The sequence below is a fragment of the Vulpes lagopus genome, chromosome 7, assembly GCF_018345385.1.
Source record: "Vulpes lagopus strain Blue_001 chromosome 7, ASM1834538v1, whole genome shotgun sequence".
Classification (NCBI taxonomy): Eukaryota; Metazoa; Chordata; class Mammalia; order Carnivora; family Canidae; genus Vulpes; species Vulpes lagopus.
The window spans coordinates 29269103-29283568 of record NC_054830.1 but is presented as its reverse complement, the minus strand read 5'-3'; the positions used below and the strand labels follow the sequence as shown (position 1 = coordinate 29283568).

General features: G+C 42.7%; 1 protein-coding gene across 3 annotated transcripts in view; it reads right to left on the bottom strand.

Annotated features, from left to right (window-relative positions):
- The window catches only part of PTPRG (protein tyrosine phosphatase receptor type G), a 701064-nt gene that overhangs the window by 162848 nt on the left and 523750 nt on the right, over positions 1 to 14466 (bottom strand). For all 3 annotated transcript variants that reach the window (XM_041764114.1, XM_041764115.1, XM_041764112.1), the window contains exon 6: positions 3439 to 3505. In XM_041764114.1, coding sequence (XP_041620048.1) covers positions 3439 to 3505 — 67 coding nt within the window. The remainder of the gene's footprint in view (positions 1 to 3438; positions 3506 to 14466) is intronic.

Below are 14466 nucleotides of genomic sequence, written 5' to 3'. Positions count from 1 at the left end.
ACTTATGCAGGAGAAGAATAAGCACTGCTTCTAAGAACCTCTGAGTATTTTAAAAGCGAGAGGACCAAGTAAAGACCTCTTTGGAAATGGGATCAGGAAGGAAGATGTGAACTTCCATGCCAGCCAAGGGAGGTACATGCCTAAGATCTTTCTTCCAGAGACACACTGCCATCAGGAGCCTTGTTAGCTCCAGCCTACAGTGGCTATACCTTCAGGATTTGACCACAGTGTTCTCTTGGAGGCCGGTCAAGATAGGATGTGCTAGCTGGTGACTCTGCATGTCAGGGGAACCTAACACAGGACACCTCTCACAAACAGGCTTGGCTCTGAGGTGCATCAGTGGCCTGGTCAAGACTTTGTGAGAGCTGCCTTCAGCCAGTCCTCCTAGATTCCCTCCCCACTTCAGAGATACCAGAGCTGGACTGTAGTCCCAACACTCTCCCCATGTGGCCCTGCTTCCTCTCTTTATCACTCCCTGTCAATAAATTTGCCTGCACTGAAAACCCCACCTTGCTGTCTGCCTCCCAGAGGCCCCTGTTGAACAAATGTCAAGTACCACTGGTGGGGATGACCAGATTTCTCATCGTCATTTCAGTTGAAAGAACATAGAAGATTCTTCCTATTAAAAAAAAAAAACCCAAACTCACTTAATGAGGAATTAATATTCTAGGATACGACTCCCAGAGCTGAAGAAATAAAACCAATTCTGAACTGTAACAGAAATTCATATTGATTTTTCCTTTTTACACATTTCTATCATCATTTCCAAGCCAGAGATTCTGTGAAGGGCATGATTATTTATGTCCCATCAAATTAACAGATCATTCAAATCCCTTACAGGACCTTCAACTGAAAATGCTTCTAATGCCAACAAAAGTTGTTTTAGCCATTTCAGATGTTCATTCTCTGTTGGAAGAACGACAAAAGAGATGAGTGTTATCACAATGGAAGTCGGCAACAGCCCGCGACCAGAGGGCATAGACAGGTTTCCAAGATGTTCTCTTACTCCTTTCTCTTTCCAGTCAAAGCAAAACTCAAGTGGCCTTTGGTTTCTCCTCCTCTTCTCCCAGTTCTATATTTTGATATCTTCACTTATTTGTGGGTTTATTTGACTCATTGACTTGGCTAACATTTACTGGGCATCTGTGATTTGACATACACGCAGGGGGTCTTGGCCCCACAAAGCTGACAGTTCAGTAGGTAAAAAGTGAGTAAATAAAACACAAAGTTATTTCAGATACTTTTAAGTGGTTCGAAGAAAGGAATCTAGGATGATGTGATGGAGCCATGGGCATGGGGAGCAGCTGGGGCATTTGATAGGACAGTTAAGAAAGAACTTTCTGAAGAGGCACGGATTTGAACTGAAACCTGAAATAATAAAGGGAGACACCCTTGTAATGAGCTAAGGCAAGAACTTTCCGGACAGAGGAAGCAGAAACAGCAAATGCAAAAGCTGTGAGGGATAGCCCACTGGGCAGGCTAAAGGAAATGAGAGGCGGCACCTCACCTCACCTCACCTTCCTTCCAGACACCTCCCTGTGTGTCTCTTATTCACACACAGTGGGCACACCATACTTTTGCTGTATAAATAATTAAACTCCCTTTTGCAGGGAATTATTTCTAGTAGGTCTCCTCTGACTTCTGCATTAGGAAGGAGTGTTGAAACCACATCCCAGGCATCTCTGTCACCCTCCCAGTGCCAGGTAAACATAGAAGAGAGTACATGTAACAGCCTCTTGGAGGGTAATTGTGGATAATGAACAAGGATAACATGATTATGCCAGCACAGAGCTCTTGAACCAAATGATGACTACACAGTGAGTTTACAGAGATTTGGGGATCTGGGAGCTAACAGAAGCCTCTGCTTATCTTTAACATATGGAATCTCCTTCAATTATCATTGTGGAAGTAAGCACACACAGATCTATTCAAATGCCACTGCTGGTCCTCTCTGACCAAAGAATAGAGAGGTACCTGTTTTGAAGATTCTAGAACTCTCCATGATGGTTTTGTTTTAAAACAGGAAGAAAAGTCAGGGGGGAGGAAGATCTGTTCATCACTTACTCCATTTCAAACCCCAAACTCAGTCTACACTATGAACTGGAATTTCTGGGAGGAGTTTGATTAACTGAGTATCCAAGGGGATCTTTTGGGAAAGAATGCACAGCATGTTGCCCAAATACCAGCTTTCCTTGCACTTTTTAGGCTGCCTGGAGTACAGGCAAATACTCCTATTGCCCCAAACCACCACCACCACCATACCAAAATCAAAGCACAAATGTGCAGGCAGAAACAGTTTTGACCAAGGTGCTCTGTTCCCTATGGGAACTGCCACACAACCTGCTTCCCAGTTGCGTGTGAGGGCTTTGCTTTAGAGACACAAACTGAAATTGAGAAGTCATGGACTCTTCCCACCACAACTTCTATGCGACTGCTTTCAGCTACACTATTTTCCTACTTTTACTAGGTTTATTTTTGTTACCTGCTGCATGACTGAATGGCTCTAAGAGCAGCACAGTTAATCCCAAATCCTACTTGCCTCAACTGCATGCTGACAACTGGTTTTAGTTTCCCTGAGAGAAATGGGGCAAGATGTCTGTTAAGCTCTACAGAGTTGGCTAATGTCGAAAGACAATCCTCCCAGAAAGGTGTGAAGATGTTTTATCACAGCTGTGGAGATGAAGGGAGATTTATTATGGTTACTAATGCTATTTCTGTCAATGTCTTTGGAATTCTAATTAGATTATTAAAACTTTGCAAATCATTACATTACCTCTAAGATTCCATACCTTCCTGCAACAGGGGTACTTTTGAAATTAGAGGATTCTGATGTCATAGGTAATGATGCATCGCCGATAATAAAGTTGCAGGGAAATTCCTCCAATAAAAACCGGTTGGGAAAGACAGAACCCATTTATCTTACTTTCTCTCCCAGTTTTATGCCCGAGGATAAGACGTCTGCTACACAGAACATGGTCTAGCTTTTTCCATGCTAGTAGCTGATGATGCTTCCTCACATGCAGCAAAGTTTAATGACTTGTCACAGCTACTTAATTTTTTTTCCCCTAAATCTGAGAGGCAAATCAAGAAATTTATTAAAGCAGAGATACTTGAAAGAGGAATATTTTTAAGAGAGACCTGAGACAGTGGCAGGTTCAGCGCATACCAATGGTATATCTTAGGGTGCTTTGATTTATAACATATGCATTCAAAGTGGTACCTGAAGAGAAACAAATTGCTTACTGTTAACTCAGATCCATTTGCAGGTAATAAATGGGCATGCTCTTTACCCATCAAATAATGGCTCTAATGCCCTTCAACATCAGTGGATGAGGAATGGGGGTCACCCTCTGTCCTCTGCCAGATAACCCAATTCCTTTAGGTGGAGACCTTAGCTCTTCACATACCAACAAAGAGAAACGTATGTGGCTTACTTACCATGATGTACGACGCCCTTCAACCCATGGATAATAGGATCCAGTGCAGAATTGTCCCTTGGACTGACCTACATGTAAAGGAAACATGATTGGTTAAATCTATTCTGGCATCAGACACAACAGCCTCAGTTTAATCTTCTGAAGAGAAGGGGAGGAAACAGATGTTATCTAGCAGGCTGCATAGACCTTACACAGACCATGGCTCTCACCAACACAAAAGATTTATGACATCATAAAATCAAGTGAGGAAGTCTAAATCAAAAGAAAGAAACTTCTCAGAATACATCAGAACAAGAGGGAAATACCATAGTCCCAGGAAAATCTTAAAAAGCAACTATAAGACTTTCCTTTTCCTTTTGTTTTATTATAAGTACACCCGGATCTCCTAAGAAGTCATTGAAAGTCATCAAAGAGTAATCCATCATTGACTGAATATTTCAATACCTTCTTGTGATGTGTTTTTTTTTCTTCTCTCCTTTTTAGAAAATGGATCTGTGCCCTGCCAGCCTTCTCTCCTAAGGATCCAGTCTCCTGTGCTTTACCACATACTGTAAGAGGGATTTCTAAGACTCAAAGCAGGAGAGAACAGGACAGGAGCAGGACTTAAAGAGCCAGTGTCTCCCAACTTGATTTCCCTCTGGGGTTTTTAATTCCCCCAAAAGTCAAGCTTCTTACCCAATCTTTCCCTAACTTTCTGATATTACACAGCACAAATCCTCATTCTTGCCCTCTCTAGAAGGTGACAATTCCACCTGCATACTGTAATTTTGGTTTTGAGGTACTTTCTTTTAGATACATACTGACATACTTACAAATGAAATGAAATAGTGCCTAGATTTCACTCCAAAATAATCCAGGAGTGGATAGCCATTCAGAAAGTGAGCAAGGCATAGAAAGATGCAACAAGACTGGCATTCAATCATTTGTGACTTTAAATTATGAGTATTAAGTGGATCATGATATAATTTTCTCTACATTTATGGATGGTTAACTTTTCCCAAATAGTTTTTCAAAATCCATTCTCTGTGGTCAGCATATCTCCTGAAATTTTTTCCAGGGATGATATTTAATTTAATCCACTACTAACATAATGAAGTTGAGATGTTGGTGAATCTTTCAGTGTGTAGCAAGACCCAACTTAATGTCCCTAGTTATTTCAGGGCCATCTTAGGTCAAAATTTTAAGATAACTGAAAATTTTCCACTTCCTTCCCCCCTTGCAAACCGTCCATTGAGCTGCTGCTCCTCAGACAATACCCATACTTGACATATTTCTTCTGCTTTTCTGCTTTAGCATCTCTAAGTTAGAGTAGTGGTTCTTAAGAGGAGGCAGATTTTACCTATCTCCTCTACCCCACCCCAAGGACATTGGGCCGTATCTGCAGATATTGTTGGTTTTCAAAAGTAGAGTTGAAGGGGGAGGGGCTACTAGCATCACATGGGTAGAGGCAAGGCTGCTGTTAAAAATTTAACAATGTTCAGAATAGCCCCCCACAGCAAGAAATTATCTGGCTCAAGGTATCAAAGGGGCAGAAGCTGAGGTTGAGAAATTCAGGTTACATGCTCTATGAGTTAACAATGATTACCTATTAATGTCTGGAGTCCTGACTCATGACTAAATTCAAACACAGATGCCATTATGTATGGTGTTATGTTTACAGACTAATAAAGTGAGGTGGAATTTGGTACTAAATTATAAACACTACAGGTACTTAAAAAAGGATCGGTGAATAAGAACCGTGTGTGTATCCAATCACAAAAGTGGAATTCTGGGAGTTGGCATTAGTGTACCTCCAAATTGTCTGACAGGAAGGTCTAGCCAGGGCTTTTACATACTGGTTGAGCACAGAACATTCTTAAAAGGCAAACATTCACAAAAAATACACCAAAATGAAGAATTTATATTTACACCATAGCAAATACTTATTAACACATTCAAAACATGGTCATAAATGGAATCACAACTCAAGAATGCAGGATAAGTGAGTCTACCAGTAAATGTGGCCAAATTTCAAAAGTCAAAGAATAAAATTAGAGCTGAAAGAAATATTCCATATCAAACTGAATTTATAGACCAAAATGTGGTCTTCGTTTTCCCAATTCAGTCTGATAGAGAAGTTTATGCCAATTCAACTACCTGCAGTTACTCTAACATCTACGGGAAATGGCAAAAGGATCACAAACTCCTGCCATCTCCACCATATACATCTTTGAGATCTGAAGTGGCCACTCCTCCCATCAAGAGTATATATCAAAGTCTTCCCTCTTGGAAGCTGGGCTTGAGCACGTGACTTGCTTTGGCCAATGGGCCATTAGTGAACATGATGTAGGGTGCAGCTTATGTAGAGCTTGCCTGCCAGGTTTATCCTCTCTTGTTATTCTTTGAAATCCTGAGACCACCAGCTGAAGTCATTCTAGACCACCAGCCTCAGATGAGCTACCTAAAGTCTGCAGACACCACCTGAACTGGTACCAACCAGAGCTGAGCAGCTAACCTACAGAATCATAAAAGCAATAAAATAATTGTTGTTTTAATTAATTTGGATCATTTGTTACAGCATAAAATGTAACTGTTTGAGTTTTTATGAGTGTGTGTAGAAGTGGAAGACTGGAGACAAACTACAATAGCAATAATTTTCTTAACCAATCCACTTCACTTATGTATGATCTGTCATAAATGATTCTCAGTGAGATTCCACATACCAAGAAACAGTATTTGTCGCCAACCAAATCAACTCATGTGCTTCCCCAAAACTCTGTTACCCCATCTCTACCATGGCCACATTTCATGGATATTTTGATTTTCAATCCCAACTACATGCAGGGGGATGTTTTGTAGTCAGGGGGGGTGCTCTAATGCATTCAGTCTTACTTGATGATGAGAAAGGCCAAAGAAAATGTTCCCCATGACTTACACCCACCAATGACATTTGTAGCTCATGTTAGAGGAAAACAACCAAGCAACGTAATCCAGGTTTACTTTCTGACCCCTTCTGGCTACAGTATCTCTGTGTCTGATTACTCATTCAAGCTCAAGAGCCTGACCCCAGGCTCTAAGCAACCTCATAAATGAAAACCCTTCTATGGTGCCCATTCACCTCCACAGCCCCTGTTGCTGTAGGTTCACAGCCCCATGACTGGGGTTGAGAAGATGGATCAGGAGAAAGGGAGAAAATACGAAGATTATTGGCTGGTCTAAGTAGCTTACTAATAATACTAAGCTTACTCTCCAGTCTGTGTCTTGATTCCAAAATTCAGGGTGGGAATCCAAATAGCATGCTAATAAGTGGGTTTGTTCCAGTAAAGGCACAACACTAACTGAAATAATCCCTTCCATTTACTGTTTCAATCAATTTGCCACTTAAAAAAAAATTCATGAGCATAAGCTAAGCAATTTGGACAGCTCTGAAATATGCCTACAGTGAAGAAGGCTGTTTGAGCAACCGGTATTTACATTCTGGTCTCCATCCAGGGTAGGAGGCCAAGGGGTGGGGGGAAAATAAAATTTTGAGTCAGGGCTGAACCCTTAGCCTTTCAGTGTCCTCATCTGTAAAATGGGGATACAATTTCATAACGCTGTCCTGAAGATTACATGGGTAAAGCTTGGAGTGTAATGCTGAGTACAAATGCAACATTCAAGGGGGATGGAACCTGACCCAAACACTCAAATTTAAATGAATGTCGAACAACAGCAATTTCATCCCTGAACTTCTCAATGTGCTTGGCTCTAAAAGTAATACCTACTCAAGCTCACATTTCAAAAAATCCAAATTTATGTTTTATTTGACATCCACTCAATTTCATAATACGCTGCTCCTTTTAAAGCCACATGAGGAGTTTTCCTGGCTCTTGAAATTTGCCACCTTCCACTCTGAGATCAAAGGAGTTGTGCAGTAATACTGAGAAGGTGGCAATTGCACAAATGAGCTTAAAATGGCCTCGAAGAAATGGACCCCCCTTCCCCTGCGGTTTGTGCTCTTACAGCAAAACTTAGCTCCTGGCCCTTCCATTTTGGAACAGCTTTCGCAGCATTAGTCATCTTCAAAAGGACAGCATGCCAGCGACAGAGGGCTCTGAATTAAAGCCTTTAAGATGTCTTTAGATATAACAAACTACACAGAGACATTAGCAATACAGGAAACCATGACATGTAGGTTTGGGCAAAAGGCCAAATTCATAGAAATGCCTGATGAAATCTAATCTTCATAAAATTCTCTTTCCAAAAAATAGACCATGCTAAGGACTGAACCAACAACTATCAGATTCATAACCACATTGTCGATAATCTCTAGAGATGTGTCTGGAATCCTGGCCCTCAGAAGGACCTGTGGTCTTTCCTGCTGGAAAGAAGATGAAGCGGAAACACAGAGGCCCCAGCAGCCTGCATGTGCCTGTGTTGCAGATGTCTGCTGCCATCTACTTTTCCAATCCACTGTGCCATTTGGCCCTTGACTTGGATCCTGATAATCTTCAATCTATCAAGTCCTGGCCATCTGCTAACTAGGATGGCCAAGACAACCTACTTGCCTTGAATCTGACATCACCAGCTGCTCCTTTAGTCCTATAAATGTCACATCCAGCCAATATCGTCTTGTGGGAAAAAGGATTTATGCCTGCTGGGAACGAATGGCTCCACCATTAAACCATGCCTGCGAAGGAAAGTGACAAACAGCAGGACCAGAGTCTCCACATGGCCTTCCTGAACTGCAGAGGTGATGATCCATCCACTCTGAGGGATAGCGGCTGTGTCCTCAGAACCTACAGTGTCTGATCAGGACAAGGGCAGGTACTTCTCATGAGATCTGATTTCAGATCTAATTCTCTTCTTTCTCCTCTTACCTAAAGAGCCATGTAGCAAGGATGCCGTAGCTTCTTTCATTCTGACTTCAACACCTTGGTCACCACTCACCGCATTTTGATTCAAGTTGCTATCAAGAACTTCCTGGCTCAAACCATTCCTAACTTGGCTACTTTCACAAACTACATTTCAGATAGGCCTGACCCAGTGACAGAACACAGACCAGATTTCTTTATAATAAATTAAACACTGGTCAATAATTTAGGAAACATGTCTATGTTCATTGAGACAAACATAGCATCAAAACACTAATCCACTGATCCATATTGAAAACACTTCTCCTGACTTTCTTTTAAATACTCATAGATACGGCTTTTCTTCATGTATAGCCTATAGCCTAAGTTTCTGATGGGAGAAATTTCTTTTTTTTTTTCCCCTGTTGACATCCCAAGGATGTTTTCTATTCTCTCCTATCACTGCTGCGATGGGATTACAAAAGGCAGAATCAGAGGCCTTGGTGCATTTAGCATCCCAAACTGCCATGGAATAAAGTCATCCAGAAAGAGGCATGGTAAAGGGAAAAGGTGCTCTCTGAAGCTATAGGGCCTTTCATGGAAGGAAGGACTTTAGTCTCCCAGCCAGCTAAAGGCAAGTCACCAAGTGTGGACTCCTGGCCAGAAGGCTTGGTTTAACTTTGAACAACAGATTTCCAAAATTGTACTTTAAGCCTAATCTCATAGATATGCAGAACATCACAGATGCATCTCACAAGAGAGGCAGGAGCTTCTATTGGCGCAGGGGTGGGGGTATGGAGGGGATGGCCCCATATCATCATCTATTTTCTGGCACTTGACAGGACATCCTCTTGGGACTGGTTTCCATCAACAGATGAGAAAACTACTAATTCCTCAGCCACGGGAAGGGATTAATATGAAAAGGCAACACAATTAGAAATGCTAATAGGATTCACCCTCCCCTCCTCCCTTTAAATGGAGCTGGAGCACTGTCACAGCTTACTTACTGTTAATTCATAATATTAGTGGAAACCAGTCAATTCGCAAGTTATTCATCTCCACAGAATGGAGATGTGTGGCCAGGGAAGGCCAAGGAAGGAATGAATTTAATGCTCTTGGTCTACTTAAATTGACCTTCTCTATCCCTCTGCTCCCACCACTCCTGCTCACCAGAGTATTTACCACTTAATTGTCAGACTTGGCTTGGAGGAGTCTATTACTGGAAAAACCAACCCAGCAGGGTGACAGCAAGGCCCAGTAGCAAATCTGCACAACTGCGGATCTTGCCAGCAGCAGACTTGCCTATTGTCAATACAGGCGATTTCTCCTTTTCACGAGGATCAAACTGTCCCGGACTGAGTATACAATGCCATTTCCTCTGGCTTTGGACTCACTCAAAAACTCAATTTCAAAGCCAAGGCAGGAGAGAGAGAGAGAGAAAATGGGCAGGCTGGGCACCTGACAAATGGAACTTCCACATGGTGATTTTTGTCCTTCTTTGTCTTTTTAATGTATTGTGTTTCAGAGCCAAGAAGGTAGTGGGGAAGCCTTTACAGCAGTTCCAAACAGAGACCCAGAACCTGCCTGTCCCACCCCTGCCAGACTTCTCAAAGTAAAGGTTGCTCTTGAACTGGAAAGAGGCAAAAAAGAAATTCCAACCCAGCAAAGTATGATCGAGAGTCTAAGGCTATCGTGCAAGCCATTTCACACAGATACTGCTATGATTTTTGAATTTAAGAAAAAAAAAAAAAAAGGACATGCAATCTGGGGAAGCCTGGGGCAAGAGAAGCTTATTTCAGGTTCAGTGACTCGTTTGTAAGTTTCTCTCGATTCACTGTGGCAGTGCTGGACAACTCTGCCTTTCTCTTGTTAATAATCCTGCCACGCACTGAAAAGCCCCAACAATATCAAAGTCTTGGGGGAGAAAGCAGAGCTGACTGCTTCCACAGGGAGCAAGTGGCTTCAACCAAAACACATTACACGTGAACTCTCACCCTTGCTTTCTCATTCCCCAGAAGCAAAAAGCTGCTCGGGGCACTCCATTTACAAAAGGCTCCGAATCCAGAGAACACTGTGTGGGGACGGCTTTAAATCCCTACCATGTGTGCAGCAAGAAAAATACAAAAGATGAGGCATATCGGATCAAAGGGGTCACCAGGTTGATCCTTCTCTTGAAAACAGTCCTCCTTAGAAGTAGGTAAGGTCATCACAGTGGAAAGACTAGAAGCATGCAGACAGCGTTATGAGGGATGGGGAAGACTCTGTAAATACCATGTAGGTATTATATATAAAATATTAAAATGACCTTGCTCATCTTATAGTTGCATAAAGAGGTGATGGGGGAAAAATGGAATGAGGCCTTTGGCCTAAATGGCAAGAACCCAGATCTTACGCTCACATATTCAACAAATATGTCCTGTGTGCCAACTACATGCTGTGCTAGACTGACACGGTAAGACGGCCCTCCGTCAGCCACAACTCCAGGTTTTTAGGCTCCTGTGTAATCTCCTCCCTTTGAGGATGGGCTGGATCTAGTGGCTTCCTTTTAACAAGTAGATGTAGCAGAGCCAAAGAGACATGCTTTCAATGGTTAGGTTAAAAGAGATTCTAACCTCCATCTTGCTAGCACACTCTCACTATTGTTTACTTGGTATGATGCTTTGGTGAAGTAAATGGCCATGATAAGGAATCCCATATGGTGAGGGGCTCAGGTGGTCCCTGGTCAGCAGCCAGGGGGAAACTGAGGCCCTCAGTTAAACAGTCCTTGAGGAAACGAATCCTTCTCCAGTTGAACTTTCAGATAAGACCTCAACACTGATACTTTTTCAGATAAGACCTCAACGCTGATACTTTTTCAGATAAGACCTCAACGCTGATACTTTTTATTGCAGCCCAGTGAGAAACCATGAAGCCAGGAGCCCACAGAAACTGAAACAATAAATGTCTGTGGTTTTAGCAGCTCAAAAGCCTGTGGTAACCTGTTACTCAGCAACAGATAACCACGTGCCGAGAACTGGGTCCTGCGATATGGCACTGAACAAATCACAGACCTCCTCTTCACAGATCTGCCAGTCTAGCACTTGTTCCCACAGGGAGACGAGGGTACTGGCCTCCCTAAAGAATCCATATGACACTATTTTCCTTACACTGGTGCATCAGCTATTCAAGGCAGGTCCCATCCCTCTAAATAAGGTCTTGCCTCTCACAGATCTGAACTGCTATGTGACATCACAGATTCTAGGGTTTGAGAGGAAGCAATATGCTTCAAATCCAAGTTCCAACAGGAAAATTTGGTAAAAATAGTGAGCAAATCCCAAATGGAGCAAACAGACATCCACCATCAATTCTGGGATAAAGCGTTTTCAGTAGCTTTTATGTTTGAACAACCATAGGAAACTGACAAATTGTAGCACCAAACCTGAGGCTTCTCGAAGAAAGATGTCCCTGAGCAAGGTGCACAGCAAAATGCACTGGTGTGAGCAGCTGCTGCTGTTTCTGATTCACAGCAACCAGGCTAAGTGGAGACTAATTATACTCCATACCTTTTGTTTTTGGTTTTTCCTTTTGGAAGGGGTATTTCTACTCTGTGCCTCCTTTAGAGCACTGAATGATTGCTCCCCCAGGGTAGCCTCTGAAGACTGATGAAGTATCAATCCACTTTTCCTAAGCAATACCTCATGGGGCATTCCCTATTCCAAACCACACACTTATGTGAAGGCTCTGGTGCCTGATACTCTAAGGGGGACTTTATGCTGTCACTGTCCTCTGAAATCAATCTGTTAACTCATCTAAACATCCCATTGCATCCCTCAACAAAGCAGTGAAAACTGCCTTCAGAGTACTGTCATTAAAGTTGGAGCATCTGATTTAAGAGCCTTCATTAAGCATTGTTTTGGGGGATACAAAAAATTATTTAAGTGTACAAATGTCTTCAAATCTACCAATTAGCAAAACTCCTTTCAAGTACATAATAGTCTACACAAGGGCCAGCCCGACCTCAAGTAGGACACAGATTAATGCTAACTGAACACTTCAGCTTTGTATTGAAAATGCACCTGAGTTCAACAGAGGATAAAATTAAATTGCAATGAGGAAAGACAAAATCTTTCCCAGCAGGCCTTGATTGATAGAACGTGTTATTTGTAGCAGAACAAAATGGAAAGCCAGAAAGTTTGTTCCCAGCAATCATTGTCTCACTGGGCCAACTTTCTCTCCTTTGAGAAAATAATATGATTTCTTCATAGAGCATGTAGTCTACTTATTTAGGCAACAGTGCCCAGGATCTTCCAATTCCTCAGCAGCTCACTTGAAAACAATGGCCCCAGTAGGGGAGGTATAGGTAATATTTAACCAGGAAGAGGTTTATTTTGTGAAAACTGCCACTGGTAAATGACCTGGGAATAAGTCGCTTCTTGGAAACCAATGAGCATGCATCTCCTGTGATGAACTCATTTGAAACTTGCGAGTATAAGACTGCTGTAGGGGTTAAGCAGAGTTTTTGAAACCAGGTTGCTAGACCCAGGTTCTAAATCCTCCTCTTCCACTTGACAGTTGGTGATCATGTTAAAGTTAATTACAGGGCAGCCCGGGTGGCTCAGGGGTTTAGCACTGCCTTTGGCCCAGGGCGTGATCCTGGAAACCCAGGATCCAGTCCCGCATCAGTCTCCCTGCATGGAGCCTATTTCTCCCTCTGCCTGTCTCTGTCTCTGTCTCTCTCTATCTCTCTCTGTGTCTCATGAATAAATAAATAAAATCTTTTAAACAAGTTAATTACAATCTCACTGTACCTTAGTTTCCTCATCTGTTAAAACGTGATTACTGCCCTCTAATCCCACAGCATTATTAAGAGAATTATTTTTTTAAGATTTTATTTATTTGTTCATGAGAGACACACACAGAGAGAGAGAGAGAGAGGCAGAGACACAAGCAGGGAGCCCGATGCGGGACTCGATCCCAGGACTCCAGGATCACGCCCTGGGCTGAAGGCGGCGCTAAACTGCTGAGCCACCCAGGTGCCTCTATTAAGAGAATTAAATGAATGTTCAGCACAGTGCCTAACACACCCAGGATTGTTTAAAAACTAGCCATAGCTACCCTTTCCCCAAAAGGGCAGGCCTGCCCTGCTGGTACCCAGCCAGGTTTACACAAACACACATAAAGATATACATACAATTACTTCTGATTACAGACAGACCAATAGTATCAGGGTTACAAGCTAAATCCAACCAAGCATAAGCTCCCCCACCTCTATGTCAATCTTTCATTTCAGTAACGTGGTAACATCTTTCCACCCAGTAGACCAGGAATTATTTTTCACCCAACCAGGGAATTATTTTCTCTCCATACCATGTATGATGTATCAGCAAGTGCAGGAGATTCTATATCCTAAACATACCTCAGATCCTAATCTACATACTATCTCTCTCCAGCTCCTCTATTCTGCTGCCTAGCCCACCATCACTCTGAACCTAAATGACCTCCAACAGCTTTATCTAACTGGCTTCCCCACGTTCTCTACTGTGCCCTCCAAGTACTGGCACCACCTTTAATCAGCTTTAAAACAAAAAGAAAAACAAACAACAATGATGAAACACTGTTCTGATTGACCTAAGATGTGATCTGGGCATCTGAATGTTTGACAGCTTCCTGCGTGATTCTGACAGTGAGAACCACTGAGTTAGAGTAGGCCTTTAAATAGTAAATCTAATCACAACACGTGCCTGCTTAGCAGCTCTCCAGGATCTGGGCCAAGGCCCTCTGCAGATTCTATTGCCATGATTCCCATAGTTCATTCCAGTCTAGCTGAATTGGCTTCCCTCCGCCTTCCTCTCCAGATACTCCTGGGCCTTTTCACTTTGGCCCTGGCCTTGTTCCCTCTGTCTAGAATATTCCTCAATCAGATCCTTGCAGGGAGAGATTTCACTCTTCAAACTTCAGCTACTAGAGGCTTTCCCCAACCATTCCATCCACACTGGCCCATCTCAAGTACCTGCTAACTCATCATTCTCTAGTTCCTCCCCCATGATACTCATCTCTGCCTGTCAGTACCTAAAGTCTAGGGGGCAGCCCAGGTGGTTGGTCCAATGAGGAAATCCAGGCTAGGGAGGTTCTCAAGGTTTAAGCAAGTCAGAGGTCTTCATCCCCTCCAGCATCACCAGGAGCCACCCGTAATGCATCTTCTGTCATATTATGATCTGCTTAAACACCTGCCTCCCTGA